The sequence below is a fragment of the Lepisma saccharinum genome, chromosome 2 (assembly GCF_977018435.1).
Source record: "Lepisma saccharinum chromosome 2, izLepSacc3.1, whole genome shotgun sequence".
NCBI lineage: Eukaryota > Metazoa > Arthropoda > Insecta > Zygentoma > Lepismatidae > Lepisma > Lepisma saccharinum.
Genome location: NC_139230.1, coordinates 5,970,181 through 5,985,798, shown reverse-complemented (window position 1 = coordinate 5,985,798; position 15,618 = coordinate 5,970,181). Strand labels below are relative to the sequence as shown.

The following is a 15,618-nucleotide window of genomic DNA, read 5'->3' as shown; positions in this document are numbered from 1 at the left end:
TTTAAATGTTCCTAACTAACTGCATATTTTTTTTGTTTGCATCATTCGTAAACAAGGTTAAGAGAAATTTGGAAAATTATACCTTATTGAACTCTACAGTTATTTTGGCACATGTGATTAAAAGGCTGAAGAAACAAATAGTTAAGACAATATGGCACAAGTTAGGCTGCAAAGTAGGTTAATATCTGGGATAACTTAATTTGTTATATTATTAATTTTAGGAAAGAAGGAAAATAAACAGCAGTTCATGCTTTGACTGAGCTTGTATAAGACCAGATGCTTGGGACTCCAAAAATAATGACCATAAAGATCACAGAAGAAAGAAAGAAAGAGGAAAAAGGGGTTAAATTTCAAAATGTGCATCTACATCAGGTCAGAAGAAATGATGAAATGTTCAACAGAATATATTTAAAATACTAGATGCCACAATATTGGACCCTATAAGCACTGGCATACACAGAAAAAGGGGGGTTATGGGGCTACAGCCCCCTCCAAAATTTTGAGAAAATAAGCAAGTTCAAATAAAAACAGTCAAGAACTCTGAAAAACCCAGTGGTAAATGCAACCCCTTCTCAAAATAACCCCCAATTACCATTTTTGAGAGTGGAAAGTTCTAAAATATCTTATTGTGTTTGCAGCCTCCTAGAACACAGCTATGCACTATCAACCTTTACAATTCCAGCCCATCCCAAACAAAAATCCTACGTATGCCAGTGCCTACAAGGTATTAATAATTGGAAACCACAACTACAATTCACATGTATTTCTTATGTGACAAACAATTCTACAGAGTGAGCACAAAATAAAGTTGAAACTGGATGATTATAATAAAAATTTGATAACATACAGACTGATAGTTGATAATTTGATAGCATACAGAGTGATAGTTGATAAGAAACAACAAACTAACGAATGTGTGACAGGAGTTCCCACATACCAGAATAGGTAGAGCTCTCACCTTTGGGTTGATTTCTGATGAGAACTTCAAAAATGTCACTGTTGAGTGAGCATTTTGAGGGCAATCACGAAGCTACTTGGGAATTTCTGCAATGACCATGCAGAAGTAAGTTAGCGCTCAAGTGATATGTTGCCATATTAACAACTTCTTGCCTCAGAATATTTTGAGAAAGTCAAGGAGCAAATAGTGAAGTGTGCCTATTGGATAGTAGAAATATGTATGCTTTATGGGCAATACCTCTTTATTTTGCTTCGGAACCATTAACACTTGAATGAATTTTTTTCAATGTTTCCTTTCATGTGCATGTACACAGAACACACTGGATGACTCTTGACCTCAGTACGATACATACACCAGGCCATATCAACTATAAAAAAAACCGACATCTGAAAACGTTTAGTATTTAACACACACACACAAATCCAAAATCATGCAGCATTTTTGTTAGTTATGAAATTAATAACCTGTGGAGTCAGTCTCTTTTATTTTACAGGGGTCGTAATTATATTTTATATCTATGTCAGCACCCTGCAGTTCCTGGAGGTGTGCCTGTAGAGTAGCCAGTTTTCTTTGGGTAATATCACTGTCTTCCTGCAAAGCTTCTATTCTTGTTTGCAAAGCTCTTTCTGCCTGAAGATGTTCCTCTAGGCGAGCTTGCAACTCCTGCTTCTCCTGATCAAGTCTCTCACATACTTCGCGATTTTGCTCTTCTGTCTCCTGCAAAATCAAACAACAAAGTATTCATGAAATACACAAAGTATTAAAGTATCCATAGTGAACCCTATAACTACACTGCACTTCTGACACACATTAAATCTGCAAGGTTTTGAAAGGAAGCAGCAGAGAAATAAATAAGTGGAGAGAAATGACTAATAAATAACAATTTCATAATTTTTCTAATGTCCCAATTTCTAGTTTTTAAGTTCCTTTTGCACTTTCCTTCTTGTTTTGGTTTCTTACCTTTGTTTATATATGTTTCTACAACAATAATTAAAACATTTGTTTTGGACACAAAAATATTTGATAAGAATTACCTGCAACTTTGATGACAATTCTTCCACCTTTTGAAGCTGATTACTGTATTTCTGTGCTAAATCTTGTAAATCCTGCTGACTTCTATCGCACAACTCCTTTAAATTTGCACATTCATCTTCTGTGTTACTTAATGTCCTGAAAATTCAAAAGAAAACAATAATAGTTCATATATTTTTCCCTTTAAAGATAAAATTTCTGGGATCAAAATACAAGCACAGGTGCACAATATGCAAAGACAACAAAAAGCCAAAAAAGACTTCTATTCAGCAAAAACTAGAGCCACATACAAAAGCTCTCCTTGTATATACATATATATTTTTTTGCATGTTTTAAATTATTTACCTTTACATATTATTTTAAGTCATCCGCATAAAATGTGACTAATATTGTCTCCATCATTATAGGCTGATTGAAAAATAGTAACAAACTCCCTAACAAAATGACACACTTTCTGCTTGCATGCTTTCTTGTTTTCTTATTCTCAAATATACATAAAACTGACACAATATTCTTACAAGAAGAAATCATAATCCTCATGAACTAAATACAGTGGAACCCACTCATCCCTGGCAACTTCATGTATAAGAGGTCCTTGTAAACGACAGACGAGGTGGAGCCTTGGCCACCGAGAATAATCCTAATAATCCTACAAGGCAACAATTTATTCTCTATATAGACACCATATCCAAACATGCCATGTGTCCAGGGATTGCAATGTGATTTAGTAGATCACACACTACCCTGAAGACGGAGGCAGAATCAGCCTCTGAAATGTTGGTAATTTTAAAAATAACACAGTGGTTAAAAGTCCAAAACTAAGCTACAAAGACGAGTGGAACCCCAATTTTACATTTTCTGCATTATACATTCAATCTTGATTGTCCCAACATAGCAAAATCTTATAAAATTTTCCTCGATTTTACATTTTCCTACATTTTCAGTTTCTTCTGCTTGGTTCCCTGAAAAACGTAAAAATCGAGGTTCCACCCCATAATAATCTCCACACCAACATTAAAGAATCTGTAAGATAGAAAACACACACTCACACACACACACACCAAGATCAAATGTATATATTTACAGTATCATTGAAGATGGAAAATCCTATTTTAATGTTTATACATTTTCATATATTCCCCTTTCCAATTCTTTCTCTTTTTTGTGGGTTAATGCAACAGAATTTAATACATATTACAATTTGTATGTAGCTACTATTTCTTACCTTTCCAGATCTTGTAACTTTTGAATAGCTTCTAGTTTCTCCTGAAGCACCTTTTTAAGAGATTCTTTTGCAGTACCCTGGTAATGTCCTTTGTCATCTTGAAGCTTCCTCAGTTCTTCGCGTACTTTGTCTTCAGCAAAATTCTACATGAAAAAATTGCCAGATACACTTATAATCAAAGGGCAGTAGCAATACAGTGAATATAGTAGTTATGTGCAATTACAAATTAACCCAGTTGTGTACAGATTTTCACCACTGACATCTAAGTTGAATTTAAATGTCCTTCACGAACCACTTACTACAGTACTTTGCATAATACTTATAAGAAATAAGGCTACTGTTAATATTGACATCATATTTAACATCTATTGAGAAGATTTATTTCATTAACAAAACACCCAGAAGCTATAATGCATTATAATAAAGAAATTTAAGGACATTGTTGAAGCTGACAAAACTGAAAGCTTATTTGTTTTACTATCAAAAGTTGCCAATGAGTGCCAATTGTTATTTCAGATATCAATGGATGATGTAAAACAAAACTTTCTTACCACAACATTCAAGTAATTCTTTCACCTGAGGGAAAGGTTTTTGAAAGACAAAAATAAAGAGATATCTGAATTGTACCTTGGAATATGTCTGAAGCTGATTTTCCAGGATTTCAACCCTAGTTAACAAACGATCTTCATCAATTAAAGCCTTCCATCCAACCTCTGAAGCCTCCCTTGTACTTTCAACCAGGCGCTGTAATGTTGCCAATTTGTTTTCTAGAAGTTGTTCTCGCTGAAGTGCTTCCTATTAATAAAGACATAAATATTTTAAGTAACACACGAAACCTAATACACATGACAGTACTAAAAATATGTACAGTACTTAGTTAGCATAAAATATTGATAGTCACATTCTCTCAGGTTGGCGTTTGAAAGTCCCAAAATGTGACTAGAATTCTTGTTTTTGCACCCACATCAATATTTCAAGTCCCCACTTTTAGTGACTAGAGGGCCAAAGTGGTTTCCAACGTGCTTCACTCGATGCCTGCAAGCCACTTTGTGGTATTGATTGCAGTCATAAACCTGGGCTAATATGTCTAATATGTCAATGGTCATGCATGATCCTTCAACCATTTACAGGTTACAGGTGCTTAAATAACATTTGTCCCAGCAGGCTGCTCAAGGTTCAATAGTTCAAATTTAAAAAGAATGTTTGTACTGCTTACCTTGGAAACCATTACATCTTACCTTGTTAATCTATTTGTCTAAGTTGCACAAGCCTCTAAGACAGACTATGGTTGAGGCATATTCCCCACAGGTATGATTGTCAGTGGTTTGCATTTCACTTAAAAGTGTACATCCAGTCCCAATTAGCCTCTGTGCATAAAAACCTCTAACCTTCAGCCACAGAACATTACACAAGTTTATATAACCCAACAAAATTTTCAAAATAACTTTTATGCTCTATCATGCTTGCACATTCTGAATAGTCTATGTCAAAATGATTGAAAAGATTAACAAATAATGTAACATTATGTTTATTCTTTATTTGTGTACTAACCTGCAAATATTGATTTAATTGATACAGATCTTCCAATGGCACCATACCAACAGAGCTGACTACAGATGTTGAAGGGCTGCAGGGAAATCAATCCATGAGTATAATCATAAAAATAATAATAATAGCAGCAACAATGATGACAACCTTGGAAGACAAACTGACAAACACCAACATCAAACTAACACACCTGAAGAGTACGCTTCATACCTGCAGTAATTTGGTTAAAATCATTACATTTAGAGCTGAGGTGACATCGATGTGTTAGTCAATGTATCATTTCAAATTTAAAAACTAGTTACAACAATGGAAAAATCAAAAAATAAGTTACATCTGACCCATGTTCCTGTACTAAAAGAGATAAAATAATCACACTTGGTGGAAACACTGTCTGGAATGTTTTCTCCCCATACCCGAAGCAACCATGTTGCAGCTGGTTTAGTATGTGAGTAGTCATCATGTGAGTATGACACATCATATTGAGGTGCACACCATTATCCAGCTTTTGTGGACACAAAGGGATAATTGGTGTGAAATCCATCACCAAATTGTCGAGGTGTATGGTGAGAATGAGATATCATGCCCCATGATCATGAAATGGTGCGCCAGATGTTTGAAGATCTAAGAACGTGAATGATGAACCGTGTGTCATGCCATCTGCAACTGTGAACACTATCGACAATATGGAGCATGTGAATGCAATCATTCTTGCCAACCACCACATGCAAATTAAAGAGATTGCAAGTGAACTGAACATATATCCTATGGTAGTGTGCCCATGGGCGTCCGGAAGGGGGGGCAAGGGGGGGCCGTGGTCCCCCCTGGAAAATTAAAGTCAACCAAAAAATATGTATTTCACACATATAATTTCATTTTAGCCACAATAATATGTGTTAATTATTGCATGAACACCATAAATTCAAATTTAAGCAATGTTTTTTAGGGAACAACACTATTTTTGGGGAAAATTTGCCTTCGTTTGCCCCCCTGGAAAAAAATACCTTCCTTGCCCCTCCCTGGAAAAAATCCTGCGGACGTCCACGAGTGTGCCTATGCTGATTCACAATCAGCTGGGTTATCGTAAATGTACTACTACTCAGTGCTTCAGTTGGTAAACAAATGGCACAGTATGCCAGAGTTCAAGTCCTGCTCGAGCCTACATCTTGCACTGAAATTTATACATAACACATCCCCTGTGTGCCAAAATGTACATGTACTTACATGTTGTTTTGATTTTAACAAAGGGTAAACAAATATAATGACAACAAATTAATTGGTGGAATTCAAACTGTGTAAAAATATGAAAGTGGACATAAAAAGTGATTTAAAGATGACAACATTGAGAAGCAAAGGGAAGATTTAGCACTACAAAGCACTTAGGAACAACTGAGATGTGATGTCACATGATTACAGTATTCACCAGTAGCGTAGCATCCTAGTATGCCCATACAAACGGCATTCCCAGATTTAAAATTTTAAAAATGCATAAATGCTGTAAATATAAAGTAAAACGTGACTTATTATATACATGTTTGAGCATTATGGCATTATAAAAGCTATTTTCTAGATACGTCTACAACGCTCCACTAACAGTTCTCGTTGTAGCATTTCTCTAATGTCTTTGCTTGCTGGATGCCAGCTAGGTTTGGCGTACAGGACCATGCCTGCCTGGAGGCAGAGAGGAGGAGGAAAAGCTTGTGGCTTAGATCTCTACAGCACGGGCGAAATGCTCTCTCCATACGCTGGCGTATGGAGCACCTGATTGGTTCTAGGGGCCATGTGACCTTTCCTGCCTTCCGATTCAAGGTGCTGTACTTCCGATGCAGATGACAGAAGTAGAATTCCTACCCGGTTTTTCGCGCTCATGCCCATACACAAACCTCGTGCCTCTGCTCATGCTGTGTGATGCTACAATACGCAATATTGACTGGCGTATCTTTAATGACCACTGCATTGTGTAATTTATCACAATAACAGTGAAGTGCATTAAAAACTAAAAGAACAAAACAGTTTTTGTCAAACAAGTTGACAAAGTCCTCGTGGTAGAAGTTCAGCCTGTGGCTGCTCTACCACCTAACCCGCAAAACTATTTCTTTAAAAAAATATTTTTTCGTTAGTATCTAACTGCCTAATATTGTACCAGTGGAAATGTTTAGCATTCGTTTCAAAACTCTTAATATCGTATGATCTCTTGACAAAATTATTTTAAAATGTTTATCAGCATTCTCAAGATACAATAAACAGTGGTCTGAAACTAATTACTAATAGACACTGTTACGTCAGTAGAGTGTACGATTGTTGGTTTCCGGTTCGAATCCCGGCCTACGCATGTTTGTTCTTTGTGTCTCTTCATCAACTTCATCAATATCATCACTCATATTCATATTTGCGATTATCCAAAAGTGGTACAAAGCGAAGTAAAATAAACCAAATCAATCAGTAGTTGTATCATCCACAACAATGAAGTCTACTGTTGTTCTAGAGGTGCTTGTGATTCAGGTAGTTTTTTTTTAATTACTTGCGTCATGCCGAAAGGTTTCCTTGATTATAAAATACTGTTTTGCTACACATGTGTTACGTGTGGAGAAAAATACTCCGAATGGTGTACGGTGTTTCTGACTTGAGCAATCTAATTAAAAATGGCATAAAACACCAGTGCTACAAGCATTTGTTGCACACTGAGGCATCTTATTTTCTAGATAAAACAAGCATGGATCATGTTTTATCGGAACCTGGCTGACTTCATGTAATAAACACAATGAGATTGTGATATTAAATAGACAATACATATGTCAGCTAATTCCATAAGTAAACTCTTAAGCAAAAAAAAAAAAAAAAAAAGGCCTACCCTTCCTTCGGACTTGGCGTTCCCATCCGAAATGCTCATGCTACGCCACTGGTATTCACATCAATTCTCTGAAGCAGTTGTTGATATGTCACTCGTGTCTCCTTTTTCATTTATTTTCAAAACACAGATTTCAATTTTAAAATGTGAATTTCAAATGTGGAGGTATGAGGTTGTAAAGTTTTGAAGTTTACTTTCTTTTGGAGGGAGTGAAATTTTGCATCCCCCCAAAAAAAAAAATTCATCAAGCACCCTGTGACCAGCACATATAACCAAATAGAGAAATTTCAAAATGAAGCACTACCATGTAGCCACAATCATGCAAAGCCTAATCAAAAATCATTCAATAGTTCATCATAAAAAAATTTTAAAAAATGTATTCTGCAATACCAGAAAAGCAATGTTGCCACCCTTCCTGAGCAGAATTATATACCCAATTTTAGAAAATTAATAAAATATACCATAGTCTCTGTATCTCTTACCTGGCTTTTGCTTCTTTCCCATCAGGTAAATAAAGTTTCAACGTTGCCACAATACATCCATGAGTAACTGAAACAGAAGAGTACATATTATCACAAACTGTTAACTATCAAATATAAATCTCAATTCATTTCATCCAGACCTGAAAAACAGCCTAATCTAAATAAGAAATCATTTTGGGATGTTATTGCAATGTTCAGAGCCCTAAACCTGTCCAACTTAATTATGAAAACATTCAGGGATGTAATTTAAATGCTATGGCTAAACAAACCTAATTACGAAAGTATTTAAAGACATTATTAGAATGTTAAAGAATCATAAACCTGATCTACCTAGTTACAAAAGCATTTAGGAACATCACTGTAATGATACCTATTCCACATCCCTCCAAAACCTTCAAACATTTTGACAATGTAATCAAAACACACAACAGCTGATCATGTGGAAACAGGTTCTGATCACAAAATGGCTTGCCACATGTGTAGAGCTCCATAGATGGCAGCAAATTTGCATCCAAGACAATGATGAACAAATGGCTGCTCATTGGGAAACACATATATGAATGATTTGGATATTTAATTTATTTTTCTGACACTTTTGGCTAATAGCAAAGATGAAGATGAGTGATGATATGAGGAAAATTGATGAAGGGGCTGTGCTGTTGCCCTTGTTGATTAATTGTGCTGTACTGTTATTAACTGAATAAAATTTTTCAGAATTCGGAAAGGCGAAGCCAAATTTCTATAGGCTGATTACATACCTAGATTACCTGAATATTTGCATGAATGTAAACGCAGCAAATCACTTTTCAATACAAACTTTTATCACACTCCTTTACAACTGTTACTTCTGTTACCATGGCAATGACAATGTTGCCAAGCACATTACATAATACAACTTATCATAAAGCAAAAACAACGTTATTAAACATCAACTTGAACATTAACGTTTGAAGTTAAAAATAGATAATAATTATAATTGTACGTTTACAAATGAACATAAGTAAAATAAACTTGTGCTGTAAAATAGAACAGTCACAGGGTGCTCACAAAGAACACCCATGTCTAGGCTGGGATTCGAACCCGGGAAAACTGGTGTTATTGCATGCTGTGCTACTCTGCCACACAGGCTATATGGGAGTACATGAAATGGAAAATAATTTTCCATGAAACACACAGTAAGTAATGACTAAGGGTAAAAACACAGTGAGGCACAAGGACCCTTGCACATCGCACGGAGCCCGGTCAAGCCATGAAAATGTCAGGGTATAATGAATGAACTGGCTGTCGGACAGGCACCTTGAACACCATCACACAAGCTTGCAAACGACAACTCTGTCAAAAAAAAGGTGGGGAAACAGGAGGGTGTCTTCCAGGAAAGGGAGAAGTGACCTTGAGTGGACCAATCACAGAGCCTTCCGCTTGAAACAAGGGACCCAAGATCAAACCATGTTTGTTGCTGGGAACCTTTCGCGATGAGCGGGGCTCCACTATGTTTTTCCCCATTTAACTCCATGGTTTTGAATTACCGGAAACTTGTCCCCATGAGTTTCTGGCGATGTGTGATGTGCTTCACTGTGTTTTTACCCTAAGACTGTTCAGTATGTGCTTACAGACATAAATGGAAATTGAATCATGTAGAAAAAGCATGTGTACAAGGGCATACCCAAAAGAAACCAGAAAGCATATCTGGCGGGAAATATCTGGTAGTGCTTCCGCCGCTAGATGTAGTGACGAGACACTATGATGCACCAGTGTGCTGAACGCCATTGCCCTGTGTAGACGTGGAGCTGTGCTGTGCCGCATGTTCTTTGTGTTGACAAACATTTGCTGCGAATTTTGCTATGGCGGATCAGAATGAACAGAGAGTGTGTGTGAAATTTTGTTTCCTATTAGGGAAAACTGCAGCTGAGACTGCAGTGATGCTTCAAGAAGCATTTGAAGAAGACACCCTAGGTAAAACGTAAGTGTACGAGTGGTTTGCATGTTTCAAAAAGGGGGAAATGTCAGTGGAAGACCAACCGCGATCTGGACGACCTGCCACAGCAAGAAATGACGAAAACATTTAAAAAGTGCGAAATGCTGTTTACGAAGATTGTCATTGTACTATTGAAGAGATTGCTGAGGTGATGTCTTTGTCTTCTAGATGGGTGTGTTGAGGCGATTGCATGAAAATGCATGGCGAAAACGTCCAGAAATGTGGAAGCGTGGTGACTGGTTGCTCCACCATGACAATGCCCCAGCCCACACTGTTGTGAGTGTCCAACAGTTTTTGGCGAAAAACCAAATGCCCATTGTTCCTCACCCTCTGTATTCACTGGACGTTGCGCCTTGTGATTTTTTTTATTCCCACGCATGAAGAACAAGCTCAAAGGCAAATGCTTTGCTTATGTGGCTGAAGTTCAGGAACATGCACTCCAGGCCTTGAACAATATCCCAGTTGAGGACTTCCAAAAATGTTTCAAGCAATGGGAACGCCGTTTGGATAAGTGCATCGCATCAAATAGACAATACTTTAAATGAGACTAAGGTATTTGTAACTCAAAGTTAATAAAACTCATCTTTTTTGGCATATTCCGGCAATTTTTTTTTTTTTTTTTTTTTTTTTTTGCAAATTCCTGTTTCTTTTGGGTACGCCCTCATATAATGATCACATCCTGGGCCAATTACTTTACAAATGTCAGTCTATCTGTGGAATTGTGATGTATTAGGACATTCATAAATAATTGGAAGTAGTTTGTGTTTTTGATTGTCGTAGCAAAGGATGATAAAATAAAAGGAACAGACTGTCATATATAATGTTTACTATCAGATATATATGAAATTAAGCCAATTCTTCTTCAGTCTACAACATCCAATACAACTTTTAATACCTGTAGGAAGGCCATGATGAAGATGGAATAAAAATATTAAGATGGACCTGAAGGAAACAATAAGAATGGTCAAAAATGGATCGGCCTTGGCCAGGATAGAGACAGGAGGAATATGTATTTTGCTGCAGCAATAAATTTTGATTTGGGGGATGCTTAAAAGTGAATTAGTTCAATACAACTAATAATAACAATTACCCACTGAAAACCAATTCAAGAATGGGGAATAATAAATAGTACTTTTGGCATTACTGTGGGTTATTCAAACTTGTCATACAGCATGTGAAATTGGTTTATTACCAAGCTATGGGTCACAACATGAAAACTGTTAACGTTGGCTAAAATCTGACTGCAGATTTTGCAAGATTGTGTCAGTTTACATATTTTATCTGCAACATATCTACATCTATCTTTTATAATTTAGGAATGTCAAGCTGAAAACTATGTATAAACAGTGGATTCACAGCTTGGTTTGTGTACTGTACTATTCATAGATCCCAAGTTTTTAGTATTCAGAAACTTTTAACATTTTTCATGACACACTCTCAAATTCTAATGTACCCTCACAAATAGATGTTACTCACATCAAAAATAATCACATTTAAGATAATTATTTCCTTACTCTTGTAAGTAACAATGCTTTTCTCACAAATGTTACCATGTACTTATAATCTAAAATGCTTGTTGTCTTAGCACAGTAAACTGTAGTGAAATTTTGTCTCTAGATCTGCACAATGAAAAAGATGTGTTCTAGTTAATATTATGGGGTATTAAAGTTACACACTAATGCAAAATATTTTAGTTATGACATAATTTACAATTTCCCTACAACTATTTCTATTACACTACTGAAATCTACATTGTTAAAATAACCCCTTTCCTCCACAGAAATTCTACCCTAATCTCTTTGAAACAGAGGAAAACAAAGCATTTTTGAAAATACAACTTACCCTTTCGAGAATTTTCCATAACATCAACACCAAATTGTACAATATCCCCTGAGCACACTTCTCTAGGAGGTGATTCCTCTGAACCTTTACTAAGCCTCTGATTATTAACAAATGTACCATTACTGCTCTTTGTGTCTTGCAGATAGAACTGAAAGAAATGGTAATAATAAATGTTACACATCGAAGGATATATGTAAAAATACAGTAATGGGCAATATTAGAATGGCTTTAAGGATTTCCATTAAGAATCAGATTTCCCTTCACTGAGTTTGTGAAGGCAAGATGGAAAAAATTTGAAAGGTTTAGTTTATATACACATATAATGCAATACATTGCCCGAGCACTGTGTGTGGCATTGTTGATGTCCAAGAAACTGAATATAACAATTTTTGAACCTTTTAAAATTCTCTATCATAAAAAATTGTGTTACAATGGCTGAATCCACCAAAAATGACATTTCAAGTGACCTTTGAAGGAAATCTGGACAAGTGGACGAAACTGAGAATCTCCCCAAAAATTAGGAAGGGTGTGTGTGTGTGTGTGTATGTATGTATGTATGTATGTATGTATGTATGTATGTATGTGTGTGTGTGTGTGTGTGTGTCCACAAATTAATTTCAAATGAGGGGGATAACAGTTTCACTGTTCAAGTCTGCCTTACTTGAATTGAATTGTTGTCTTTTAAGTCCAATTTATGCACAGAAAGGCTAATTGGGACTGGACCTACAGATTAAAGTGGGATCCGAACTACTATATGCCTCCACCAGGTATTGAACCTGGGACCCCTTGATTACAAGGTGATGATGCTACCACTGCATCATCAGGGAGGCCCAAAAATTCTGCCTTACAATCACCTTATATGAGCGTAGTTTAAAGCTATGCAAGTTCTACAAATTTCATCTCTTGAGGCAAAGGTCTACAAGGGCCTTCCTGATAGCATACTGGAAGTGTTACAGTCTTGTAATCAAAGAATGCCAAGTTCAATTTCCAGCACCTTCACAGTGGTTTGGAACCCACATTTTTTTATGGAATCTGGGTACCCCAAGAGGGTTGGTTCACAATCAGCCAATCAACACTTTCATCAAGTAAAAATATCCTGGGAATATGTGCATTTTTTATGAGTTCTGCACCAAAATTTTGTGGCAAAAGTAGATTGTGTGTGAATAAATAAAATTGGTATTTTAACGATCTGATCATCTGATATGTGAATCTTTGAATATTTCTTAAACAAAGCTCTTGATACAATGATATGAGTTTTATGTACTTTTAACCATGTTGCATCTTTAATTCCCTACATTTCAGAGCCTGATTCTGCCTCTGTCTTCAGGGTAGTGTGTTATCTAATAAATCATACTTCAGTCCATGGACACATGATGTGTTTGGGGATGGTGTCTATTATGGGGAATAAAAATTTGTTGCCTTGGAGGATTATTCTCAGTGGCCAATGTTCCACCATGTCTGCTGGTTATGAAGACCTGTTGTAAATGAAAGTGCAGAGGGGGACTGTCAGTGGCCCAAGCTCCATCTCGTTTGATGGTCACATCAATACCTGTTTTTATATGTAAATTGCCAGGGAGGATTATTCCACCTTGTCAGAAGTTTGATAGTGCTGACAATCAACCAAAAAAATGTAATATTCCCCTTCAGTGTCATTTACGTGTAACTGTCAGACCCTGAATGTTGTGGGCATACAGTTCTCCCAGTGCATCTGCTACACTGATCCTAGTTTGCATCCTGACTGGCCAAAGCAGGGTTGGAGTGTATCCACCAGCAGACGAGGTGGAGCCCTGGCCACTTAGAATAATCCTCCAAGGCAACAAATTTTTATTCCCCATAATAGACACTATCCCCAAACACATCATGTGTCCATGGATTGAACTATGATTTATTAGATAACACACTTCGCTGAAGACGAAAGCAGAATCAGTCTCTGAAACGTAGGTAATTAAAGATTTAACACAGTGGTTAAAAGTTAAAAAAACTCAAAATGATATGATGGAGATGAAGATTTTAATACTTAAATTATAAAATTTAAAACTATTCTGAACATCTTTAAATTGCTACAAATGCCAAGTATTAGTAATGAAATCAGTATCTGTTCAACAATACATGTTATTATTTTAACAAATTATTAAAATGTAAAAAAAAAAGATGGCTTGTTTGTTTTAAGCCAACTTTATTCTTAGTTAGGCTAGTCAGTAATAAAGAAAATGACAACAAAGTAATCAGTGGAAGTAGAAATGTACAAATATTATGGTAGAAGTAATATAGGCATTTGTAGACCAGAAAAAAAACTGCATCAGGAGATGAACAAATCTCTGACCATAACATAACCACATTATTTTTGTGGATATAAAAGTATAATTCACTTGCACTAGTTTCAATGCCAGGGACTGGCATAGAACGTGACACAGTCTAAATTCACTTAGTGCTCAGGTTAATCAGGGTTGCATACATGCAAAAGTTCGCTAGCGAATGACCAGGAAAAATGTTGGCCTGGTCATTGTACCAATTCAGGTCAGCTGGGCCATTTCTTGTCCCAGTGTCACTTGACTTTAACCCTTCCCTGCAGGCTAAAAGCAACAGAAAATAATCGTATCAAACGTAATCTCCATAAACCAAGCAAAGGTTGGCACTTACTCACTGAGGTATGGAGTGTCATCCAGATCCAATCTCTAATCTAATGAAAAATACAAAGTAAATATTCAATAGACAACCATTTGCATACCTTTCCATTTTCATACCACAGTAAAGCATGGTTGCGGGACAGTACTTTGCAGTCAAATATGGCATTGTTGGGAGCTGGCCGGGCACGTGCTACTGAGCGGCCAATCTTCACCGGCTGGTCCAAAGTTAGAGTCCGCTCCTGTTAATCAAGTATTAAAGTATTTTAGTATTGTGACTAAAGAACTTAACATATTACTTAGTGTATATTTGCATTGTGAAATCTGAAATAGGGGAGAGGTGGGTAGCAGTGCACTTATGCAAAAATGGTTATTTCTGCACATAACATTAACATAATGTACTGAACTAACCTTCCTCAGAATGCATATATGGCTACAGAAGAACTGTCTTGTAAAAATATGCATGTAAAAATAATGTGAACTTCAGTTAGTACTTCAGTATAGGGCAGGTAACCTTGAGCACCTTACACTGCCAAAACACAAATCACAAGAAAATCAACTGTCAACTAACTATACTTCAGCTTTTCTATTTGTGCCCAACCATTATATTTACAACACCAAGTCCAGTTTTCTTCAAAAGTTTCAGACCAAAATATGTTTATATTTTTATTTCATCTGGAGAACTGTCCGAGTCTGAGTTCTTGTTTTAAGTCCACTTTATGCACAGATAGACTAATTGGTACTGGGAATAAAAGCTTGAAGTGGGATCCAAACCATTATGTGCATCCACGTGGTCTCAAACCGGGATCCCTTGATTACAAAGTGACAACGTTACCACTAGGCCATCGGGGAGCCCCCTGAGTAACTGTTAACAGTAGAGATGCATAATCCTGTCATCTCCTGTGATTGAGACTAACCAAGTTGCACAGAACATTTTACAGATTTGCCATTTCTTTTGAATGAAAACTTTTTCTGCCAAGATGCTTCATAACAGCTTGAGGTTAATATTTCTTCTCCTGTCATCTGACGCGCTCCTTTGCAGTTGGCAAATGGCACAGACGACACCAACATATTCCATGGGCATTGG

The 15,618-nt window shown here is 36.5% G+C and overlaps 1 protein-coding gene across 7 annotated transcripts in view; it reads right to left on the bottom strand.

The window, feature by feature from the left end:
- LOC145983893 (uncharacterized) overlaps positions 1 to 15,618 on the bottom strand; it is a 159,310-nt gene that overhangs the window by 58,841 nt on the left and 84,851 nt on the right. For 6 of the 7 annotated variants that reach the window (XR_014441271.1, XR_014441272.1, XM_083116992.1 and 3 more), the window contains exons 3-10: positions 14,636 to 14,773; positions 11,908 to 12,055; positions 8,091 to 8,157; positions 4,767 to 4,842; positions 3,843 to 4,010; positions 3,216 to 3,358; positions 1,993 to 2,128; positions 1,423 to 1,675 (exon numbers count right to left, since the gene is read on the bottom strand). Coding sequence is in view for 5 of the 7 variants with exons in the window: in XM_083116992.1 (XP_082973118.1) it covers positions 1,423 to 1,675; positions 1,993 to 2,128; positions 3,216 to 3,358; positions 3,843 to 4,010; positions 4,767 to 4,842; positions 8,091 to 8,157; positions 11,908 to 12,055; positions 14,636 to 14,773 (1,129 nt within the window). In the remaining 2 variants the exon portion in view is untranslated. The remainder of the gene's footprint in view (positions 1 to 1,422; positions 1,676 to 1,992; positions 2,129 to 3,215; positions 3,359 to 3,842; positions 4,011 to 4,766; positions 4,843 to 8,090; positions 8,158 to 11,907; positions 12,056 to 14,635; positions 14,774 to 15,618) is intronic. The other variant, XM_083116995.1, reaches the window with a different exon arrangement.